At 42.0% G+C, this 25,750-nt stretch overlaps 2 protein-coding genes across 2 annotated transcripts; one reads left to right on the forward strand and one right to left on the reverse strand.

The window, feature by feature from the left end:
• UTP15 (UTP15 small subunit processome component) lies at nt 1-15,383 on the reverse strand. The gene is made up of 14 exons (XM_082241700.1): nt 15,276-15,383; nt 14,847-15,010; nt 12,468-12,646; nt 11,894-11,986; nt 10,350-10,534; nt 9,458-9,636; nt 8,181-8,306; nt 7,292-7,427; nt 6,640-6,724; nt 5,484-5,633; nt 4,806-4,907; nt 3,242-3,375; nt 2,202-2,260; nt 1-869 (listed from the first exon to the last, which is right to left on the reverse strand). The coding sequence occupies exons 3-14, from the start codon at nt 12,555-12,557 to the stop codon at nt 676-678; spliced, it is 1,533 nt and encodes a 510-aa protein (XP_082097826.1). The 5' UTR covers nt 12,558-12,646; nt 14,847-15,010; nt 15,276-15,383; the 3' UTR covers nt 1-675.
• Nucleotides 15,372-23,895, forward strand: ANKRA2 (ankyrin repeat family A member 2). The gene is made up of 9 exons (XM_082241701.1): nt 15,372-15,489; nt 16,763-17,151; nt 17,539-17,697; nt 18,483-18,548; nt 19,403-19,500; nt 20,369-20,494; nt 20,656-20,722; nt 20,817-20,897; nt 21,555-23,895. The coding sequence occupies exons 2-9, from the start codon at nt 16,860-16,862 to the stop codon at nt 21,608-21,610; spliced, it is 945 nt and encodes a 314-aa protein (XP_082097827.1). The 5' UTR covers nt 15,372-15,489; nt 16,763-16,859; the 3' UTR covers nt 21,611-23,895.
• Nucleotides 23,896-25,750: the final 1,855 nt, after the last annotated feature.

Raw genomic sequence — 25,750 nt, forward strand, 5'->3', positions numbered from 1 at the left:
TTGATGTTAAAATTTTTATCCTTAGGATTTAAAGTTATTTTAAAAAAGGGAAATATATTCATCATAAGCAGCATCAGACGCTATTTAAACATGATGTCATTTTCATATTTAACACACATAGCGTGAATTCTGTTGAAAAGCTGAGAATTGAACACGCATATAGTTTTCCAACCTGAAATCAGGCCTTACTAGCCACCAATGGTTCCATGTGAGAAATTTAAAATGGAAAACAATGCCATCTAATTTCACTGAAACTGCCATATTTCTTTCTATTTGAATAGCTGGGTATTCCATAAATGTCTCTTCAATAAAGCAAAGAGAAAAAGATGAAGATACCTGAATTATCTGTCTGTGACCATATAATTGAGGGCCCAATGGGTTTGTATAAATAAAGTCCAACTTTACACAATATAGGCAGAAATATTTTAACAGTTAAATTGCTTCTGATTAAAAAAACAAACAATAAAAACCTTGTGGCAAAAAAAAAAGATAAATCCCAAAGGGTCTTTGTTCTTCAATCACCAGTAATTTGTAGCCTTCAAAAAGATACCCTGCCATTTTTCTCCTGCTTCAAAACAATACTTTTTTGGGAGGAAAGGTATGGTGAAAATAAGAATCAAATGCAATGAACTCTCAGGTGAAGTTGTCCAGCAATGGACATTGTTCCAGTGCCCTCTATAAACCATCTGTATTGTCCTTGTCCAGTGGCATGGGCTTTTTTCTTGCCATGGTAGCAAACAGTGCATCCATCATCCCCAAGACTTCTAGTAATTCTTCTTGGAGATCAATCTCTTTTTCAACGAGATTTTGAAGTTTTAGAAACTGCCTGTCAATAACCGAGGACTGTCCAACCACAGGCATGTAGATTTCTGCCAAGGAAGAGATACAAGTTAAAATGGAACTTTCCTGCTTAATGGGGTTTAACACATCTTATAAGCCTAAAACAAGTTTCCAGCCGAACCTTTAAAAAGTCTAAACTCGTTTTATTGAAGACAGCAAGGTTTTGCAGGCTGGCATCTTGCATCAAATGAAAGAGGCAATGAGAAGTTTAAGAAATGCAATACAAATGCTATCATCATCCTGACAGTCATTGTTTATAAAAAAAAGACAATGATTTTTCAATAAAATTATTTCAATGAGATCTAAAAGTGCTTTCAAAAAATGTTCAATTAACAGTTACCCTTATAACTGTTATACACAGATATTTTATTAATTTTGCTTTTTAAAAGGAAACCTTTTATTATTATCAACACATTTATAAAAGTGCTTTGCTCAAGCTTCCAAAGCAGCTGGCAACACAAGTCACAACCAGCTTTCAATTAGTCTCTGTGGAAAGCAAAAAAAAAGGACAGGACTGGCATGGAAGACTTTCTATGAAAGGGCTTAAATCCAGCTACAAGTAAAACTGTGTCTGTCGACTGTAAAAGGGTCAGCTTCTCACACAGCAAACTGCCCAGTAACTATGATCTCCATCAGACCATCAAGGTGCCTCAGCCACCCAGAGATCTGGCAGGTGGGAAGTGGACTCAGCATCTTTTCAATTGAAGCACCTTGTCTTTGGCCTTCTGCTCAAAGATGGCCCCAGAGCCCATCACGTTTTACATACTAAGTGAATATATTTTAATATACACAGGCCTTTTTTAAAAAAAGTAAAGTTTAATTATTGGTTTGCATCCAGAGGCAAAACAGCATAAGGACATTCATGCAAGGGGATTTCCCCATCCCCTCCTCTCCACTGCAGCCCTCTGAAGATGCACAAACCATGGATTCAAGGGCCCCCTGTGAAATGCCATGGGATGAAAAGTGGTGCTGAAGTGGAAGCAAGGAAATAAAGATCAGGCCCCTTGCACAAGGTGTCCCCACTCAGTTTCAGCCATTTTCCTCTTTCCCACTGCAGTGCCCCTTGCCTGACCCCATGCCTTTCCCATCTTTCTTCTATAGTAGAATTCAGGATGGCACATGCAGCGATCAGACCATCTCTCATCCAGTCACTAACCAGATCCCGACCCACATCATGTGCCTTCAGACCACAAACTTCTATTAAATTGGTTATCATGGTAGTGTAAGAAAGTCTTGCACACAAAGCAAAGGCCATACCAATACATAGCCAGTGCATCCTTCTTTGTGTATAGAAAAAAGGGTGTCTTGGGTTACCTGGGTATGAATCAATTCTATTAGTATTGTCAGATATTAGTACTTACCTATAATCATTTCTGCAATGTTTACCAGCACAGGAGCAAATCTTGCATCAGTCACGTGTCTGCAAGTTAATAGCCAGATGTTAGCAATTTTCACTATTGTAGAAGAAACACACTGAAGGCTATGTTCTCCATCACAGGGAGAAGGTGCTGTAGGGAGCTGGTGAGATGCAAGTGAGAACTAGAGGACAACTGCCGGCTACCAAAGTTCCTTCCCTTCCATCCTATTTCTGTTAACAAGAGAGGAAATGAGGGTACTTCTACCAATCATATTTACCTCTTTTCTATGAGCTAGGTATTCAGAATAATTTAGAATTAAGGATTATACCATTCCGGCATCCCTATTAAAGAATCACATACTGTACATGGAGGACTTCCACCTCTAAACAGCTAGATAGTTGGGCTTCATGAAACCAGAGCTGATGCATGAAAAGGAGAAGAGAGCCACAACTTTCAGGCAAAGGATTTCTTCTTAAGAAGCTTGCAAATGCAATGACTTTTGAAAAGAAGGAACAGATGCCATGTGCCAGGCAGGGAAAGGAAGTCTAAAGAGTTATGGGGCTATAAAGTTGCTAAAAAGCAGGGGTAGCCAAAACTCTGAACTGCAGATACTGCAGAGATTCAAACTTCCATCAGCCCCAGCTAGGATGGCCAATGACCGGGAAAAAGGGGAGTTGTTGCCCAATAATGTCTGAATAGCTCCTCCAGCTATTCTGCCAGCTGCAGCAATCTGAAGAGGAGAGGTGAGAGCTAAAAGCAGGGGGGGGGGGCTGAATTGCATGTGCCGATCTGACCTAACTTGCTGGCTCTCTGGCTGTAGGCATCTAGTTCAGATGTGTACACAGAAGCTAAGCAGTGCTTTGCCAGGACTGGGTTCCTGTTATCATCCCACCCAAACCTTCACAAGCCGGCCTTTCCTTGTTCCACTTTGACATGGCAGAACTGTCTGAAAGCCTTGCTTTAGAAAGCAGAATGCCCAGTGTCATTTCTCCCAATCTGTAGCACACTTTTTGGCCCAGAAAACACAATTACCGAGCAATTACCTTATCAAGAAAGAAAGGAGGACACTAAGCTGTTTTTCATCTCTCCCTGCCAGTGCGTTTTTCAAGGTTCCTCTGCGGTTTAATTCCTGAAAGACCGTGACTATAACTTCAGGTGGCCTTCTCCTCACGGAATCCTAGAAGCACAAAGCAAGGGGATTGCATGAACTTAAGCAATTTGAATCATGCCTTGTCCATAAAGAAAAAGGAATGCATTCAGAATGTATCTAAAATTCATTAACGGGACAGCTCATTGGGCTTCTAAGCCTCCAGTTCCTATCAGTCCTTTAATAGCAAGGAACTGCTCAAGGACCATCAAGTGAAACATCTACAACTCTGGCTTCTATTCCCAACCAAAATAAGATGTTATTTCTACAAATAGAGCCCATGCCCAGCAGTGGTGATAAGAGTCTGTAGATTTTGGCTGGACTAGAGCTGGGGAATGTTTTTCAGCAAGAAGGCTGCATTTCTTTCTGGGCAACTTTCTGAGGGCCACATATGAGCACTAGGTGAGGCCAGAGAGAAAAGTAGGGAGAGCAATGAAAAGTTTGACTTGTATATATTAGTTTTACACATACTCTCATTCTTCTCTCTCTGTCCAGGCATGTGTGGCAAAATCAGGGTTCCAGGACACATTCTAGCAGGCAAATACACTCAAGGACACAGGAAAGCAGACCCAGTGAAGGATGTGGCCTGGGAAGAGTCCCAGGGCCAGATGGAGAGGTCTAAAGGGCCACAATCGGCCAGACAGAAAGATCTACTCTACAGTTACTCCAATACTAGCACTTGTGAGTTTTGCTTTCTGGTATAAGTAGGTATATAAAACGGAAGAAAGCATGGCTCATCAAATATAAAAAGGCACTTGAATATTTTTTAGTTCATTAAGGCTCAGGAGTAAATCCTACACAAATGGAGTGGGGTCCCTAAGACAGTTGGATGGTGCCTTGTACGCCTCCTTCCGACAATTCCTGCAGCAGAACTGGTGCCAAACGTATTGCTGTGCTTTGGACCACAGCAGTGAAACCAAGAGGGCGGTCTTTTTGCCTGAGCAGCCCAGGACCTCCATACACACTGCTCAGGCTTGCACCCCGGGGAGGGCACTTTGGTGCTGCTGACACAAGAGTTTGACTTCACCCCCAAAGGTGCATTGCATCGTCTCTCGAGACAGATGGACGCCGCCAACAACAACAAAAATACACTACAACCTTTTCATGAGATTTCCCACTGTTGGCAGTAACATCTATGCTGTAACTATGGGCTGCACCTCACTAAATTATTGACTGTACAGGATGACTACTGCAAACACAATGGAACAGCCTCTCCCTCTCCTCCCTCCACAAACCCCCAGATCTGATCCAGGGCTGGAGGGACCCCACAGCAGAGGAAGGGCAGGTTCTGTTGTAATTCTGCACACACAATTATTTAGTTGTACACAGCCCATGAACAATAGAAGGCCTTTGTTTATGGATCATTTTATGTCACATTCACTGGAAAGTTTTATGATACAATAGTATAACTGAAACAGAATCATCCAATCTAAAAGGTGACTCATGTACTACTACCTTACCTCAAGTACAGCATCAAGAGCCTTTGAAACCTGGAAACTTCTCAGGAGCTTATCATATTTCTTCAAATGGGTTTTGGCAGGCCTACTGACAATGAAATCTTCCTAAAAAATGAAGGGAGAGACAATCCATGATAAAACCCACAAATCACCATCCCACCTACTTCAATATCACCTTTGTATTGTTTGCATAGTTTATCCTGCCATAGAAACGCAAAACCAGACACATTTTGTTCTTGTCAAGTTTATTTTCCCCTACACCCAGTACAGTGTTACCTCGGGTTAAGTACTTAATTTGTTCCGGAGGTCCGTTCTTAACCTGAAGCTGTTCTTAACCTGAAGCACCACTTTAGCTAATGGGGCCTCCCGCTGCCACTGCGCGATTTCTGTTCTCATCCTGAAGCAAAGATCTTAACCTGAAGCACTATTTCTGGGTTAGCGGAGTCTGTAACCTGAAGCATATGTAACCCGAGGTACCACTGTACACTAAAAGTAGGTTACAGTCTGATTCAGTATATGGCAGCCTCCTAAGTTCCTCCAACTAATCAGTCAATGAAATGTTGCAGCCTAACTAACTTCCCCTTAAGTCTTTGTTACTCAGTTTCAAAAACATGATCTGTTAAGGCACCTCTTTTGCTAGTAGAAAACAGGACTTGCTCTGTGCATCCTTTCGTTCCATACCTGCTTTGGCATGTAGTTCTTTCCTTTCACAAAGGTCCTATAGGCGGGCCTTCTCCTCTGCTGAAGAAGCTCTTTTGCACCTTCACGCTTCCGATGTTTAACATTCAGTATTCCATTTGTCATGCCTACAACTAGAGATTCATCCTCAGGCTAAAAGGAAGGAGAAACAGGCTTGCTTACCCAGAAACTTTAACTCAGACACACATTTTTAGTTTTCTGTCTTTAGTTTAAAGCTTCCCATTTACAGCAAAGAAGAATTGCCTCGGGTAATATTTATTTTATTAAGAGATTATTTTTTTTAGCTGCCCTTCAGCAGTTAGGTATCAGGGTAGTATATAAAATAAGGCAACAATGGCTTCTAATATTCCATTCTGAGCAGAGGGCAATTGTGAAAAGACATCAAGAATGGAATCAAGTTAAAGCCTGTCCCTAATTACCTGGCCTAGGCTACATCCACAACACATATTTCAGGCACTATCATTCGATTTTAAAAGTCATAGCTTCCCTCCTGCAAAAAATCCTGGGTACTGTACTCCGTTTACGGGCCTCCTAACACTTCTCAGGTCCCTTAACAACAACTATAGCTTCAAGCATTCTTGGGGGTGGGGATGACTCTTAAAGAGGAACAAGAGAGCTTTAAATGTATGATGGAGCTGTGACCCAGGTGAGGTTAACCCCCAGCAACCTCTAGTCTAATAATGCAATCTTATGCATGTTTATTCGAAAGCAAGTTCCACGGGGTTTATTTAAAGATAAGCATGCATAGGATTGTGCTGTTCAGTGCTTGAGGGATTGAAGTGATTGGCATTGGTGCCAACAGCCTTTAACTTGCCAAATTTGATGGTTCATGTACCTATTGACAATTAAGGCGATCTAAGATGGCTTTGGGCAGTACTGTCACATCACCTGCCTGGTGCAAACAATATCTATTTGAAAGAAAACCTGGTGCAATACATTCCAGACAGACCCCTTTGGGGGGGGGGTCCATATTGCTTCCATACCAATATTGCAAGCATAACTGAAAGAAACCTCTTGGGGTGCCTACCAATCCTACAATTCTATGAAGAAGCCGGTGTGTCACCTAGTGTGTGTCTAAGCTCAATTTTCAAATTGTCAGGTTGTCATCGCTTGCCAGAAGGTTTATTATAATACTTACTGCCAAGGCAAGACTGAGAATGGATGCTGCATAGTTAAAGCTGTGGACAACCTTGTAGGAAGTTGTACTGTAAACCTTCACATGCCTACAAAGAGAAAACAAAAATACAGATTTCAGAGTAGGTTAAATATTTCATGAAAATGTGACTTGCACCCAGTTGCTGCAAAATAATAATAATAAATAAATAAATTAAAAAATATGTGGCTAAACCCATATTTTCAAGTCATAGAGTAAGAATGCATGCAAGTCAATATTCTTGGAACGCTGCTAAATTGTATATCCAGTTCTACATCCTGCAGTCTGCTTGTTTATTGAATTTATAACCCACCATTCCTCCTGAGGGAGCCCAGGACAGCAAACAGATCCACAATTTAAAGACAAAAACAAAGCACAAACTTTCTGAAAACAATTACATGTAAAAAAAACCATTATTCCATCCAGTGATCTTCGGGTTGCCAGGAGTAGAATTCCACCAAATTCCTGGGTAAAAAGGAATTTTTCTGAAATTCCTTCTGAAAGCTAATGGTGATAAAGGCACCTTTAACCAGTCGCAAGACAAAACAGAAAACACACAGCTCTGCGTATGGAATTACACCTCTACATGGAAAGCTCCCTAGAAAAGCCAGTAAGAGAAAGTTTGAAAAATACAAACCTGTCTAGTGAGCCGGAAAGCAGCCTCTGACCAGAGCTACTCAGACACAAACAGGTTACAGTTTTATGGTGATTTCTCAAGGACACTAGTAACTGTCCTCCTCTAAGGAAGTCCCAGACTTTAACATAACGACCACCTTTTAAAAAGAAAGGATTATTTGCACACAAATAGTAAACAAGCCATTTCATAGGCATGCATGAGTACTGCCACAATTTTCCCTCTAGGCCAGGGTTCCCCAAACTTGGGTCTCCAGCTGTTTTGGAGACTACAATCCCCATCATCCCTGACCAATGGTCCTGCTAGCTGGGGATGATGGGTGGGGAAACTTGTGGCCCTCTAGATGTTACTGAACTACAACTGCCATCAGACCTCGCTAGCATGGCCACTGATCAGGGATGGTGGGAGCTGTAGCACAGCAATCTCTAGATATTCCACATATTCCCCACCCAGAACATATAATCTGATAGAAGATAAAACATCCCCTTGCAGTAGGAAGCACTTGTCTCCCATACAGACTGCATTACACACAGAGACCTACATGAACAGCAGCTAAAGGAAAGACACACATATCTCCCTCTGACAATCCAAAGTCAACCTTGCATGCTTTTTTCTTTAAAAGATGATGGGAAACCAAGATTGAAAACAGCATTTCAATATACCCTTGAAAAAAGAAAAAAGACTTAGAAGCTATTATTTAGCAAGCACAGGGCTTCAGCCACAAATGGTACAGAACCTTGCAGCAGCACACCCTTGTCACTAGGGTCTGCACCTTCTATCAGTTACAAAGAGGGAAATAAGTAAGATAGATTGCAGATAGAACTAGAAACAAGCTGTATGTCTGGAAGGAGGGAGGAAGGGAGGGAGGGAAACTGCCCGTTTGATGAAATACCTGCAGTCACAAGAAGACCTCCGGAAGGAAAGAGATTAACACTCTCAACCGGCTGCCCATGTTCTATCGTCATGACGCTTTTTTCTGCCCGTGTATCAAACACTTTCACAGTATGATCATATGAACCTAGAAGGCATCCCAGAAATAAGGAAAAAGAAGAGTTTGAGGGTTGTAACAGTTGACATCATGACTACAAGCCTACTATTTCAATGAGTCTGTACTGCATATGACTTAGCTGGATGCAACCCCAAGATTTTAACATACATAGAATAATGGAATGTTGTTCTAGGTGCAACCCCCCCCGCCCCCCACCCAGACCCAAAGCACAGTGTATTATTCAAACAGCCACGGGAGTAATATATAACATCAATGATCAACTCACATCTCGCCCCTCCACACTAAATCACACTGAAAGCAGCTGTTCTGAAGGGACACACTTTACCCAAGCATGATTCCAGAAGTTACTGTTAAGAGTCTAAAATAAATCGCTCACTAAAAAGAGCGCAGCAAACACCTGCAGGGTTTGAAAATTGTTTTCATTTGATTTGTGATTTTAATTCAGAGAAGCCATTTAGTGACTCCTCTCTCATCATTCATAATGTCTGGGTTGCAATATTTTTAAATGAGCCAACTACAATTATGTCTTCTTATGCAATGACTTCTACTTAGATCAAGCGTGTAGAAAAGGAAATGCAAGTGCAAAAAAATAATAATCAGCTTAAGCAGAAAATCATTCTGCCTGAACAGAGCCACAAAAATTTGGAAGCAACACAATATTAAGAAGGCATTATATTAGAGAAGCAAATGGAGGTTACAGGGCAATAGGGAAAGCAAGCCTCCTTCAGCCTGAAGGTCACATTCTTTTCTAGCCAACCTCCCAAGAGCCAAATGCCAGTGGTGGGTGGGGCCAGGGGCAAAAGTAGGCAGAGCAATAAATGTACCTTTGTGCAGAGCAGACTAGTGGTCTCACATATACACCTCTCTATCCTCCCATCCAGGAAACAAAGTGGCCATTATCACAGTTCAAGGACATATTCCAGCCAGGCAAAAGCACTCAAGGAGGGCATGAAATGGGGCTGGTGAGGGGTGTGGCCTGACCAGATCATGTGCTGGAGGGGGGGCATAGGGAGAGAGAACCAAGGGCCAAACAGAGTGACATGAAGGGTTGCATTTGGCCTCCAGCTCTGATTCTCCAGCTCTTTTATGGTAAACCTGCAATATCTGCAAAGAAAGTGTGCCCAGCAGTGATACAGAGAAGCAGAAAGTGAACCACCAACCTGTTACAAAAAGATCAGCATTCAGTTTACTAGTACAGCCACATCTCACATAGTCTGTGTGCTCGTTGTAGGATACGATTTCTGATGCGGATGATATGTCCCACACCTTTGATGTGTAATCATCTGCTCCAGATACTATTCGGAATTTATCGGACAGAAAGCCCACAACATGTACTGCTCTAAAAAGAAAGATTCAAAGTTCCCCAAATTAGTCCTTTGCAACGTTTGGTCACATACATGAATTTTCCATTAACCTCCAGTATTATTTATGGTGATGACGGCTACATTTATATCCCACCTTTCCTCCAAGTTCAAGGAGGCATACATGGGCCTCCGCTCCCCATTTTATCCTCACAACAAGCCTGTGAGGCAGTTTACTACTGACAAATGTCTAGAGGACCTAGACACAAAAGCTTTCAAGGCAAATCCAGGAATTGGAAATCCTGAGAACATTCTGCTGAGATGACCTTGGATGTGTGGTCTGATGTGACGAATTCACCAGAAAGCTAAATGAAATTTCCTGCTTTTGTACATCATGAAAAAGAAAAGTAGACATACTAAAGTGAGCCACCTGGAATGGACTGAGGTGTGAGCCAGTTTCCTTAAGTGACTAGTATTCCAGAACAGCAGGACCATAACTGACAAAGCCTTGCATGGATCTTTAGCAATCAAAGCTCTCAAGACGAAGGCACACAAAGCTCAAGTTGGCAGGAAGGTTCAAATGGGAAGTCGTCAAAGAAAACTTCAGTGCAAAATGCAGGCTACAAGCTTGATGCATCATGATTACACAAAAAGCACTCATTAAATGCATTTTCAGTACCCAGTGACCTTGCAGAGTGTAACACAAATCTTTGCAGAATGGACCTGTTTTAAGTAAAATATGCTCTCTTACTTAGTATGGCCATCAAACTGTCGCAACGCTGCTCTCCCACTGGTATCAAAGAGTCGAATGCTGCCCTCTTCACTGCCAGCAACCAGCAACTTCCCATCATCTCGATACGTAGCACAGTATGCTACATCTTTGAAGCGAGAGAATGTTTTGATTGGTTCTTGAGAGTATCGACCGTAAATGTGGATCTAGAACAAAATGTAATGTGTACATGGAGAGCATGACAACCAGAAGCAACTGAAATACCAAACTATCTCTTTTGCCCAATAGCAGTATTGTTGCTGGACTTCAGCCATTCATTCCATCTATTGTTAGCACAAGGCCCTTCATGGATGGAGAGGGGGAGATTTGGTGCCTGTAAGCTCTGTGCACAGAGGTACATTGCTCTATGGAATTTGAGCATAAAGTTTCAAAAATGGATGACAGTAAGGGGCAGGGTTTTCCATCAACGCAATGATAGCCCAGAATATTTCATTCCCCACCCCCACCCCATTGGTCTGAATGGCAACCAGTTACTTACATGGGAGAAAGTAAAAGTGCAACACTAAGTGGACTATTGGGTCTTGTGAACCACTTCCAGGAAATACATTCGATTTGATTTCAAACCATGCAAGCATCATTGTGATGTCAGGTGATTGACAAACAGGTGGTCCCACCTACCTGTCAGATTTGGCTTGCAAGGGATGGGGGAGAGATAACAAGCTGGTCCACCAGTCAAATCCAGTCCTCCACCCCTGCTCTAAGCCACAATTTACCATTACATCCAAACCAGGTCAGACAGAGATGATATTATCATCAAGAATTAAGGTAAAGGTAAAGGGACCCCTGACCATTAGGTCCAGTCGTGGCCGATTCTGGGGTGGCGGTGCTCATTTCACTTTATTGACCGAGGAAGCTGGAGTACATCTTCCGGGTCATGTGGCCAGCATGACTAAGCCGCTTCTGGCGAACCAGAGCAGCGCACGGAAATGCCGTTTACCTTCCCGCCGGAGCAGTACCTATTTATCTACTTGCACTTTGACGTGCTTTCGAACTGCTAGGTTGGCAGGAGCAGGGACCGAGCAACGGGAGCTCACCCCGTGCCGGGGATTCAAACCACCGACCTTCTGATCAGCAAGTCCTAGGCTCTGTGGTTTAACCCGCAGCGCCACCCACATCCGTATCATCAAGAATTACAATCTATAAATAAACTTTTGCTGCTTAAGTAATAAGTTTCCCCCCATCCTTCCATTGCCAGAAATGCTTTTTTCCTTCCAGCATATGTTCCATCCCTTTTTAGTTTATTTTCTAAATAATGCATGTATCCCAATGCCCCAAACAATCAGGTGATAATTATCTGTATACAACAAAAATTTCAACAGGGCTTTATGGAGGCAAACAGGATTCTAAAGGCCCTTTGCAGATAAAGGTAGCACAGTCCTATGGTGTTACTTCCACAGCTGCAACACAAGCAGACAAAATAAGTGTGCAAGCAAAACTTAGCAGAGCCCTATGTAATACAAGTACAAGAAGAGGTTGTGAAAACTGGACTATATTTTAAACCTTACCCTTGATGAAGCTGTGACAGCATAGTTATATGGAGGAACTGGAGAAAAGTCTATTTTGTTCACTGCACCAAACTCCTTTATCTGAATAGGAGCCTTAAAAAAATGGTAACATAATTAGCATTGTGTTCTTAAGACAATTCCTTTAAGAGGATATTTACAAAAGTGAGAGAGAAGAACATCAAAATGTTAAAATATTCAAAATGTACTAGGTTTTATTTGTTTTAGTGCTATAACTCCTATATGGAATTGCATGTACAGGATTTCATCTGATTATTTAATTCATGTACTCTTGATTCTTGTATAGTTGTTTCTCTGTTTCATTATAGCTGTTTTTAAAAGGTTTTAAATTTTTCATTGCACTCTAAGTGTCATAACAAAGCAGTATAATTGCGGCAGAGGTACATCTATTTAAGAAATACATACACACACACACACACATATATATATAAAATATATATATAATATAAAACATATTATTCTAATATAAGGAAGTACAGAACTCAAATGCAAGTTTCCATGCATTCTCTTTCAATCTCCAAATCAAATTAGTGAGATTGAAACAATGTATTATTACCTTGAAATTCTTCCAGTACGAAGTATCCTTTGTTACTTTCTCACCAAGCTTTGGAAAAGACTGAACTTTAACAGGTTTGTACTCAGCCATTTTATCTTAAGTACAGTAAAAGTTCTTCAAGTAGCAAAATATAATCTTCCAGCGTTGCAAATGTCATATGGCAAAAGTAGACCAGGCTTCTGAGGAGGGGAGAACAAGAGTACACAAAACACTGAAATCTATCTAATACTAAGCAAACATGTACTGCAAATTTTAAAGCAATTCACAAACTATTCGTTACCCCTATGAACTAACCTACTCTCCCTCATTTTGACTGACATGATACATTTTAATCCTCATCTAAAACAAGTATTTTGTTCCTCATTATACAGCTTCAATATTTGGCAGTTTTCTGCATTTAAAGCAGACTAGAATAGCTGTCCAAACCCTTCTAACGGAACTCAGTACATATCAGTATTTTGCCTCAAAACCTTCTGTTCCTCCTCCCGCTTTGCTGAAGGGGCGCTGCGCAGCTCTCCCTAGCTGCGCAGCACCTCTCCTTCGCAGGAGAGGTCCTGCACAGAGAGGGAGAACTGCGCAGCGCCCCTTCAGCCACGCGCCTGCCCTGGCTTCTGCCTTAGCCGTGCACAGCCTCTTCAGGCAGGGGGAGCCTTTATCCTGCTGCCCTGAAGAGGTTTGGTGCGGTTATCCCAGAAGCCAGAACAGCCACACGGTATCCCAGAAGCCAGATCCCTCTTGCTGTTCTGGCTTCTGGGATTCAAAATATTTTTTTCTTGTTTTCCTCCCCCTCCAAACTAGGTGCATCTTATCATCTGGTGCGTCCTATAGAGCGAAAAATGTGGTATATATCCTGAACGTGTAAAGCAACAAGTCGTTTCAAAACAACTCTGAACTGTCTTAATTTTCTCCATTATCACAGGATCTTGTGCAAAGCAATCACAAACTGAACTGACATGAAGTCTAGGAAGTAAATGTTCATAGGAGTATAGAAAGCTGCCTTATACTTAGTCAGACCACTGACATATCTAGGCAAGTACTGTCCACAGTAACTGGCGTCAGCTCTTCAGAATTTCAGACAGGGGACATTCCCAGCCCTACCTGAAGATGCAAGAGGTTGAATCAATAACCTTATGTTTCCATACTCTACCAGAGCTACAGCCCTTTGATAAAACTACAGAAAAGCAAAAACTCAGAGCACTGCCATTTGAGTTTCTTAAGGGTGGTGGAAAGCAAGCAAAGTCAATATTAGCTCAATCCAAACAAAACTCTCAGTCAATGTCGGCTACTAACACCATAGTTAATAAGCATGTTTAGGACTACAGCTGACAAGGAACTTGATGTACAATACAGAATGACATTCCTGACTTCACAAACCAGGAATAGTCAATGTGTTGGGATACTCCAGGTATTGCTGAACTTCAGCTTCAATAATTACAATTCAGCAAAGCCAAGAGAAGCTTTTGGAGTCATTTCTCTCTCCCCCCCCCAAAAAAAAAGTAAGTGAGGTGGAGGTGGAGCAGAGAGGGAGAAACACATGACACAAGATTATAAAGTTATGTATAGCGTGGAGAAAGTAGATAGAATGTTTTCTGCCTCTTTCATAATAATAGGGTCTTAGGATCACCAGAGGGACGCGGGTGGCGCTGTGGGCTAAAGCCTCAGCGCCTAGGGCTTGCCGATCGAAAGGTCGGCGGTTCGAATCCCCGCGGCGGGGTGCGCTCCCGCTGCTCGGTCCCAGCGCCTGCCCACCTAGCAGTTCGAAAGCACCCCTGGGGGCAAGTAGATAAATAGGTACCGCTTACCAGCGGGAAGGTAAACGGCGTTCCGTGTGCGGCTCTGGCTCGCCAGAGCAGCGTTGTCACGCTGGCCACGTGACCCGGAAGTGTCTTCGGACAGCGCTGGCCCCCGGCCAATAGATGTGAGATGGGCGCACAAACCCCAGAGTCTGTCAAGACTGGCCCGTTCGGGCAGGGGTACCTTTACCTTTACCTTTAGGATCACCAGATGAAACTGATCACCTGGTGAAATTGGATTGGAAGTTCAGAATAGACCAAATAAACGTACTTCTTTATGTGCTGGAGATGGTCACTAGTTCAGAAAGCTATCAGTAACAATGAGCCAGGATAGCTCAACAGAATGTCCACATTCAAAGGCAGTATTCACTTATATATCAGGATACTAGGAACAGACAACTGTGGAGAGAGGCTGCTGCCGTTAATCCCTTGCCTGTAGGCTTCTCTGTCTTCGCTGAAAATAAGATACTGGACTAAATTTGGGTCTAGCAGGGTTCTTCTGAAGCTTTCCCTGAAAGGAAAGTCACACGCGCGTGTTTCCTGCGGGGCAAGACCTCCAGCCTTTCAATCAAGGGACTAATCTTACCTCAGAATTTGAAGATTTCTTCCTCAGCGCTTTAGAGTCACGTTGCCGCCTATGGAGGCCGCCATCACCGCGCTCAAGCTTCCGGATAGGATGCTTACGTCATGAGCATCGCGCCGCCCCTGCCGCCAACAACGGCGCGTTGTGTTCTACTCACGATCCTCGTCCTAGAGATAGGAAGAAAATAACACCACCTTAACTTCGGGTTTCTATCGGAAAGGGGCTGCCCGCGGGGAGCCGCACAAACATAACCCAGCGCAAGAGAGCCGCCTGACGCTGCCCGCATTTCTGTCCTATTCAGCTCATATCATCTCACCATCATTATAATTCTTCCTGAAACCGGAATTTTATTAGGCCTTCCTTTTCCCGCCCTTAGGGACGCGGGTGGCTCTTTGGTCTCTAAACCACAGAGCCTATCGCTTGCCACCTTACCTTATCTCTATGTCGGGAAAGCGGAGGGAGGAGCCTTTTGTGGTGACGTTAACATCAGTCTCCTCCTCTCCCTGAACTTAAAGTGTACTCCGCGAGGCGGCTTGACTTTTTTCCTTCCGGGTCTAAGCGGAAGTGACGGTATGGGCCGCAACAACACAACAATAACAGCGCCGTGGTGGAAGATGTCAGTGAGGAACGACGAGAGACTAGGAAGGTAAAAGGGCGGAGAAGGGGAGCAGGTAGACTGGGGGTTGTGCAGACTGGAGCGCCAGTCTTGGGCTAGACTGAGGGACCTGGGTTCAAATCCCCGCTTAGCCCTTCCCCTCTGCACCAGCATCCCGTCTCCCACCATGGCCAGTGGCAGCATCCGAGCGAGACTGAAGCGCCCTCGCCCGCAGTGACCCCCAGCAGCTGCTCTGCAGGAGCAAAAGCGCCTCTCTCATACTGCACGTAGGCTATCTAGCCCCTGCATCGTAGTAACTGTAGCCATGGATTTATTGAATCCCCTTTCGAAAGCAGTTGAAACTGATGGCCCCGCCCCGCCTTGAAGCAGCAAATTCCATAAGTAAGCTCTGTGCCGTCTGAGGAAGCACGAATATAAAAAGCTGCCTTTTGCCAGGTCCGATTCCATTCGTGCTGGCAGCCTCTCTCCACAGCCCCGTGCAGGGATCTTCTTCAGCACCTGCTCCTAGATCTTTTTTAACTGGAGTTGCCAGGGATTGGATACAAAGCGTGCGCTCTGCCAAACTCACTCACGCATTTGTTTCGGTTTTCTGTCCAAAGGCTAGGAGCATCTATAAGCATTCCATTAAAATCACTGAATTATGCACCATGATGTTGATGAAGCTTTAACAGTGGTTGGTGGTGAACTCCCAGTTTGGGGACCTGATCAAGCCCTCGCCTTCCCAACAGAGCAAATTTTTCTGGCCCTGCAAGACCCACCAGCTTGGTAGCAATGGTAAAAAGAAATAAAGTATGCATAGCACTGGGGGTGCAAATTGCCCCCTACCCAGTCATCAAAAATTGAAGGCAATGTGATTTAAAGTTTTATATGCAATACAAAAAAATGTTTATATCAACATTTGTGTGGCTGTTTGGGGTAAGTAGATCTGCATCTGCTGCTAGATCTGTAGGTGATTTGCAATAGATCAGCATGGAACTCTGATTCATAGTTGTTTAACAGTAGCAGTAACAAGATGACTCACCACCACTTAAATATATATTACTAAAATTAAGAGCACTTTTGTGCTGAAGAGTTGTGAACTCTCTTTTGTTCTGCTACTCAGAACAAATTGCTAGACTCTGAATTCTTTAATTATAAGAGTAAGTTTTTTACACCAAGTTCTGGTTAGTGGATTTTGGCCCATCCCTGTTCAACACAGAATAAATAATCACATCTGTTCAGAATGATGGACTTTATTGCATTTTCATTATATGTTTGTGGCATTATAGTCAATAGCGTATTACTGTTTTATGTTCAATTGCAGATGGTCGTAACCCTTGGCTGTTGAGATTTTATTTTAATTCTTTCAAGAAAACTGAAGTAATAGCCATAAGACAATACATCGTATAACTGAGATTTGAATGATGGAATCATCTACAAATCTAGATGTTGGAGCCCAGTTAATTGTGGAAGACTGTTCTGGCAGCTATAGCCTGTCTCACATGCCAGATATTAAAGTGGAGCCTCACCTCGATTCCAGTGTTGAAGAAGGACCAGCTCAGAGTGTTGCCATGGGAATGAAATTCATTTTGCCCAATAGGTTTGATATGAATGTGTGTTCTCGGTTTGTCAAATCATTGAATGAAGAAGACAGCAAAAACATTCAGGATCAAGTGAACTCTGACCTTGAAGTGGCATCTGTATTATTTAAAGGTTGTGATTTAACACTTATCTTTAGCTTTAACTGTTACTGTTGGATAGATGGATAAACAGGAAAATGCTATATTGGCAAAAGAATGCATATGCAGATATGAATATCTAACATTTTTATTGTTCAGCAAGCATCTTCTGTATCAGCCTTTAACTGCCTGCTGAGAACCTTTCTATGCCACCAGGCTTATGACAGCAATTAATAAGAATACATTTTCCCATAATGATTAGTTGATGGCCTCTGATTTTATGTTGTTATTATTATATATAAATATTATTGTACACCACTTTGATTTTCTATGATATAGTGGTATATAAATCCTTTTATAAATAAAGTAAATTTGAAGAAGCTATTCTGAACACTACTTTTTTCTTGCTTTCTTCATGTAGCTGAGTGCAATATCCATACTTCTCCTTCTCCTGGAATTCAAGTAAGACATGTCTACACTCCATCAACTACGAAGCACTTTTCTCCCATAAAGCAGTCAACCACATTAACTAACAAGCACAGGGGAAATGAAGTTTCTACAACCCCTTTGCTTGTAAACTGTAAGTGATTCTTTGTGGAATGGTAAATTTAAGTTTTCGTTTTGGGATCCTCCATTGGGATTACTACAAGAAACTGGTATTTGCATTCACTTAGCCAGTCACCCAGTCATTTATTTATTTCTAAACTGATTAGGGGTAAGATCTCTTTAACTGAAAGCAGTGACTTTGTCACTTTGGGTTGCCAAGCTTTCTTTCAAAATAGAAAAGGGCTAGGCATGTTAGCATGCTGGAATAGAAAGGCAAAAGGCACCACACATAATGTCTTTGATATTCTGTTGCCTAAGGAACGTCAAGAAATTGTAAACCAATTCATCATTTGTACATTGAGCAAACCTACATTATTTTTCATGCTAGCCATGTTGAGGGAAAAGACATGTAAGCCTTATCCTCACCCAATGAAAATTTTATTCATGTACACTCCTGAAATTCCAAGTAAGGCATTGCTCATATATTTTCAAAACTTATCATTGTAGCCATAGGGGCTGTGTCTATCTCATTGAAAGCTGAAATTCTCAGCAAGCTGCTTTTTCTAACCCCAGTCCCACATTCTTGCCTCTTTTGGAATCAGGGTCTACACACAATCCTCCTTATTGGATGGTTGTGAAGGTAAATTAATTGTAAAGTAACTTTCTCTGCCAGAAATAGTAGCAGGCTGCATGGTTGTGTCAGCTATGTGCTCATCCTCTCTGTGTCACTTTTCTCTAACAACATGCAGTCAGTATTGTAGTCCTAAATCATGGCAGTATTGCACCACAGAAGTTGATATATTTCTGCTGTTTTTGCAGCTCTTTCTGTTCACCAGCTGGCAGCTCAAGGGGAAATGCTGTATTTAGCTACACGCATAGAGCAAGGTGAGAATTTATTTTGGTCCTTTTTTTCTGGCAAAAAATGATCAGCTGCTAAGTTGGGGTGGGTCCTGCAACTGGCCCTATTTGCATTTGTGCTTTATTTCATACATTTCTGTTCTGAATTTACTGTGGAAATGGCTCTGAAATGTTTTTTGCCTCACACATCATGATGTCAAAACTTATATATCAGCACTGCAGAAAATTATATATAAGTTTTATGTTTTCTAGTCACTCTTCTTTAAGAAAAGAAACAAAGTGCAAACCTGTTTTTTTAGTGCTGTGATGCTCTGGTTATAACTCTTATCCAAGCTATCCTGTGATATTTGTTCTTTGAATTATGCAACGTTTATTGCTCATTAGCCAAACAGGCTAATGTTGAATTACGTAACAGGGCAAGGTGCATATTTCAGATAGTAGGAGATATTTGCCCTGGTCCCTTATTGTAGCAAGCCTTGTCTTCATTTTTAGGCCCTATGGCATCCAGAATTTGCTTCCAAAAGTGAGTGAAGCTGAACTCATTTGTTCCTTCTCACCCACTCAATGGCATTGCTTACTTTGCATTTCCACCATAGCAGGGATCCACAAATTGTGTCTTGGCTTAGTAGTCAGCTATTATTTTTGTTTGCAACCAATTGCACTCCCCTGCAGGACTCAAAAGATTGGGAAAGGGTGTCTCTCACTTTAAACTGACCTTTGAAAAGGCGCAGAGGGCAGTATTCTTTGCTTTTCTGCATCCCTCTTTATCCCACCGTAGTGAGTTGAGACCCAATCCCCCCAAATATTCATAATAACTTTATTCCAGCATCGCATGGAGACAACAGGAGTGAGATGGTTGATCTGTATGTTTTGTTAAATAGAAAATGTAATCAACCATACGGATGAAGAAGGCTTTACCCCTCTGATGTGGGCTGCAGCTCATGGGCAGATAGCAGTGGTAGAATTTCTGCTTCAAAATGTGAGTGAAAAGACGTCCCCCCCCAATGCATTTGTAGTGATAGTCAACAACTGTAGTGCTCTAAATACATCAAGAACAACGCTTGTAGCCTCTGAAGGTTGTCTGAAGACCTCTTGTGAAGCCTTACATAGATGGTAACAATGCTACGCTATCGTTTCAATCCCAGGTTGTAATGTTCTGTCTAGATCTGGTCTCAACACCATGTTTTAGCCATGTTACAAAAGATTCAGAGGAGAAACACCAATGCATGATTTATGCACAAAGTCTGAAGAAAAATCAGTCTGAGGGCTATTTTTTATTTTTATCTTGCCACTGAGGATGATACCCATTTCTTCCACTTACAATTGCTGGCTGAACATATGTTGCTAACTGTTCTACCTCTACAAATCCTAGACTCTGATACCCCATGAGCAGGGGCATAGGAAGGGGGGTGCGGGGGTGCATACCTCACCGCGCCCCCCCCCTGCGCCCCCGCCACTCCGGGTGCCGGAGCGGCTAGGTACACCCCTGCCCATGGGCACTTTAACAGTCTTTCTTTCCAAAGGGCATGAATGAACAAGCCCATAAGCAATGGAACTGTTTACCAGGTACAAAGAAAAGAAGCAGTAGTTTGAGCTGCAACAAATCATGCTTAGGCTGTACATAAGGAAAAAAGAAGTGTAGGCAGTTGGTCTGTTGAACAAATTGTCCATGGAACTTTTGGAATCTCCTCTTCCCCATATAAAGAAGTAAACGGCTGGGCTGAGTCCAGGGTGATTTCAGTACCTAGAAGCTGGACAGTATATAATTGGACACATGGGGTTCTACTCATCAGGGTTTTTGTTAATCTAACCCATAACACATGTTAAACCACTGCTTTTTCTGTCAGGGTGCAGACCCACAGATCCTTGGGAAAGGGCGAGAGAGTGCACTATCACTGGCCTGCAGTAAAGGATACACAGACATTGTCAAGATGTTGCTCGACTGCGGAGTTGATGTAAATGAATATGACTGGGTAAGCCCTTTACTGGAGCTACTGTTCACATTACAAACTTTTGGGTAGTAAAAGAAGCCAAAATATATGGACCCCTGTTCATATACAGCTTGTTTGGGTCACTGAACTGTGCAAATGAATTCTGATATTATTATTTCTTTTCATTTCTTTTTCTTTTTCAGAATGGCGGTACACCTTTGCTCTATGCTGTGCATGGGAACCATGTAAAATGTGTCAAAATACTCTTAGGTTAGTATTATGAAGGCAGTTACTAGTCAATAAGGGCTGTAAGAACTGCAGGATGTTAGCAAATCAATGATTTGTTTCCTGTTGTTTTAACTAGAGCATGGTGCTGATCCTACTATAGAGACAGACTCTGGATATAATTCCATGGATCTGGCGGTAGCCCTGGGCCATCGTAGTGGTGAGTATTCAAGCGCTTTAGGATTTACTTTAAGGGTTGGTGCTCTTTTTTTGTATCAGCCGCTTTACCTGTTGGTGGTTCACAAAATTCACAGGCTTTTACTGTTCCTTCTGGAGAGGCCTTCTTTATCACCATTTACAGCAGTGGCGGAAGACAGCTTAGTGCTGTGCTTGCATTGCACTCCCTTCCCCCACCCCTTGATCATCTCACTGTTATCCTTTATGCTGTAGATTGATGGCTGCTTCTTTTGCTACCTAGAACTTGGGGGCAGGATAGGACTAACAAATGAGCTTGCCCATATTTATGTATGAAGAGGCCAAGTTCCATTTCTTGGTCATGCCCGAGCAGCGACAGGAACCAGAGGGGCCAGACTGAAATGTGGCCAATGTTCCGCAGGCCACATTCCAATGGAGGTTTTTGCCTTTCCTTAATGTGCTCCTTTTGGCAGTGATCAGATATACCAATAGTGAATGGGGCTAAAAGCATTTTACATATTCACACACACATAAACACAAACGCACACACAGATTACTATTCTGGATTACTACAAACTCTATGCAATTTCCACTTTTTCAGCTCTCCTATTTACATCTCCAAAATAGGATAGATCACCACTTAAGAGCTGAACACTAATCATGTTTTTCCCCCCTGATTCAGTTCAACAGGTTATTGAGTCACACTTATTAACACTCCTTCAAAACATCAAAGAATAATGACATTTTCGTCATGAGACAAGACTTTGTATGTGAAGAATAACTGGGTTTTAGGACTGATCAACATGAAAAAGACTTGATTTTTTAAAAAATCAGCACCGTGGTCCCACCATTGTTGGAGGACGGCAGGTGGAGGAGACTCTCATTACTTTAGGCAGTCCTAGTTTGCCACCCAAACCAGGGATTTTGGCAATGTCTGTTGGCCTGCACGTTTTAAGCAGTTATTGGTTGTGCAGATGGAAAAGTTAGCAGCACCAGAGCTGCAGTGTTGAGCATGGCCTGCCACCAGCAAGCCTTTCCCTTGCAGCAGTGCTGCTTTATCATACCAGAAAAAGACAGTGTACAGAATCACATGACGGGGACTGTTGTGTAAGAAACTTCCTCAGCTACATTTTTGGGCACGAGAGTGCTTGACGTTTGGATTCAGGAAAACTTTCTGAGGCTTTGCTCAGGCAACACTTCTCTCATTGGTAAGATTTTAACATGATTCAGTTTCATGTATTTGGCTGACGTTTGTCAAACCACATCTATCCTACCTGCAAATATTTCATGCAATATTGAATATTCTGTTTTGACAAAGGAATTGGAGAAACTTTAACATCGTATAAAGTAACATACCTCCTTATTCTTCATAATCTATTAAAAGCCTACTTGCAGCACTACATTAGTGCATATGCTGCTGAAATGAGTCAGGCTGGTGCCAGGGAATGCAGCATATGTATTAAATTTTGCAGTCAAGAACTGGTTAGGTACTCTTAGGTGAGGGTAGGAAGGCTTTTTCCCTGATTGTACTCTACAATCAGCTTGTGTATCAGCCCACAGATGTAACTGGACTTCAATATACGTTACTTGTTTGCTGGTGAATGGCAGAGGAGAGTCGAGAGTTTCATCCCATTTGTATCCTGCTTCCTTTCTGTGCTGGCTCATGCTCAAATTCCACCCAAGTCATCTGAAAATAAATCCCCCAATTAGCTAGTTTACTTGGAGCCGAAAGTTGTTCTGTAAGTAGTGAAGTTCTTTCAGGGTTATACTTAAGAATACAAGTGAGTAAATTTCCTGTTTGGATGTTTTGTTTTGTTTTGATTTTAAAAATAAATATCAGCCAACAGCGAGAAATGTTTTTCAGTACTTTTCTCCAATATGCTGGATTTCTATAAACCAGTATTTTTTTTTTACATGAGAGAGGTTTGAATCATGTCCCTTTAATTCTGAAATGGTTAGATTCCATGAAACACCTGTGTTTTCTGAGCATATAGGGCAGATCTTAAAACCATGAGTGGAGAATGTAGTCTGGTACCTTCACACAAACAAGATAAACCTTTTAACAGCCTTTCTGAAAGGCTGAGAACCACAAACTTCGACATGATCCTCTGCTACAGGTCAAGACTTATACCCAAACTGTAGACAAGTAAATGGTACTTGTCTTGCATTATGACTTTGTCATACCCAAAGAGCCAAGACGTTCAAATGGTCAATACTGTGAACTTGTGATTACTGAGAATTTTGCACAAATTACCATGAAATGTTGTATAAATGTAAATAAACCCTTCCCCTTTCACCCAGTGTACCTAAAAGTTGTCTGAAATAGCAGTGGGACTATCTTCAGCTCCTATGCTTGCCTAAATAAGGTTGAAATGTCTAAGAGTGAACTGTAAATGTATTTAAATGAAAGTTAGGTAGTACAATGTGCTCAAAGCCTAAGAGCTAGAATAATAATTAAAACAAATATTTATTTCCAAGTAAAAGTGTTTCAGACTTAGTATAACGCAGATTGTGAACAGGGCATCCTTTTGTGGTTACAACCGATGAAAACGAGCTTCCTACCATTTTTGCCGTATCTCTATCGCATATTACACGGAACCATTATTCTTCAGTTAAAGAACAAAAAAGCCCCTGTAGAAGTAACAATGTTTTATTATAAAGTTAAAAGCATTTAGCATCTGTTTAAAATGCATGTTTCCAGTAATGAAAATAAACATTTTTCTCTGAGGGGTAATTGTGCAATACTGAACATGCAATAGGTTCCCTGTTCTCAAGAATCTGATTAGCCAAAGCAGACTATTTAAATTCCTCCATTCCCCCCCCCCATGGACCTATGCAAGTGTACCCCTCTATAAATGATGTCTTTGATGCACTATGTATTAGGCTGCGTCTGCCAAGTTTTTGCTCAAGCTGCTCAGCTAAACTCTTGTTTTGATCTTGTAAAGTTGTGTCTTAGGTGTTATTACCTATTTTGAGAGTTGCAAGTTCTTCATATAGTGCAAATAAACTGTTTTTAAATGAAATTGTTTACCTTGATTTCTTCTTGAGCATGCTAAATGAAAAACACACATGGTTTTTCCTCTGTAACTGTCAATGATTGCATTTTACGCAACATTAGGCTGGGGGTGTCCCATGCATGTTTTATATAGCTTAAAGGTCAGATGAGTCCACCCCAGGGGTCATAATTTGGCCTATATGGCCACACACACCCCATCATATCCTCCTGCCTCTACATATGACTTAAACTGTGGGGCAGGTAAAGCTGCAACTGCAAAAAGGAGCAACTGGGACCCCCTTAAGAGTTTACTCTGAATTGTTCCTTTGCAAGCAGGGCTTGCATTCAGTGCATTTTGCATTTGGTGGCAAATGCAAGCCCTGCTGTAACTGGCTGTTCTTGGGAGCTCTATCAGTACTGAATTTATTTTTAAGGAAGAAATATGAGTGCACTTAAACATGCACATCTGATTCCTTTGAAACTGAAGCACCCACTGGGTTCTTCGTTTATTCCAGTAGGAAACAAATCCTGGGGCAGTTTAGGCTTATGTCTGAATAATCAGTGCTCATGCTGTTTTTCCCCAACCAGCCATGATGCAGAGGTCAGAATAAACCATAGCTTCAACGCATGGCTTGTTTGGAGGGGAATAAAACTACAAGCACTGCTTTGGCTGCAACAGCTTGTTACTCTCCTGGAGCAAGGAGTATGGGTTTGAGAAGAACTAGACAGCAGCAAACAGCTCAGGCAAACTAATTAACCACTTAATACCGGGCATAGCCATGGCCAATATCAGCAGGGTAGGTTTTGTAGAATATTACTTAACTGGCATTTCCATTGACATTTTAATATGCTCTTGCTTGTTGAAGATAATTGACATGTACTGCTTTTCCATGGGATATTCTTCATGTGTTCATCCTTATGGTGTACGCAGGGATAAATTGAATTCTCAACCCTGGACTTGCACCATTATATACCAGCCTATGATCCCATCTGTATACTGTCTTAAATAACAGGGATAGGATCATAGGCTGGTATATAATGGTGCAAGTCCAGGGTTGAGAAGCAATTTTGACAAATCCCCCATATCACTACCTATTATTATTACTATTATTATTATTAGAATTTATATACTGCCCTATACCCAGAGCTCTCTGGGCCTAGATCTATTGCCAAAGTTAGGAGATCCACTGAGGCAGATTTAGGCATCTGGAGAAAATTGACACACACACCCCCAAAAAAGCTCCCTTACCTATTATACACAATTGGATACCACCTTTTGTGTAAACTGCTTTAAAATGAAGGGAACTGAATAAACAAAAAAAGTCCATACTCCATCTGATAAAGGGGTTTTTTAGCACCAGGGTGTGTTTTTTTGTCCAAGTGCCACAGCCTGGCTAACTAGACCACAGTAACTTACTTGTTCTGCTGGAAAAAAATCAAGACCAGTTTCCAAGGTACAGGAACCTAACTTGCATGGCACAGGTGCTCACTAGTAGCTCCTACCATATGTATTTGCAGTTCAGACACAAGAGAAGTTATTAAATGTTTTTTTTCTATAAGGAGCAGTGAGTATTCTCCACAGGCTCACAAAACCAGATTCCAGTTCTACCTTGCAGAAAAAGCAAAATGAATCTAACTCCATTTCTGTTTTAACAAGCCACCTGCTGCAAGAAGAGCAGTCACTTTACAGCAGGGCAAGCTACCCTGTGGTCCTCCAGATGGTGCTGGAGCAAGACTGCCATCATCCCGAGCACTGGCTACACTGGCCAAGGCTGATGAAAGCAGGAGTCCAACAGCATCAGAGGCCAGAGATTAGCCACCCTTCATTTCCAGCTACAACCTTGTTGATAACATTTAACTCAAACTTGACACTCAGGTGCTGC

Source organism: Podarcis vaucheri (genome assembly GCF_965113315.1).
Source record: "Podarcis vaucheri genome assembly, chromosome: 11".
Classification (NCBI taxonomy): domain Eukaryota; kingdom Metazoa; phylum Chordata; class Lepidosauria; order Squamata; family Lacertidae; genus Podarcis; species Podarcis vaucheri.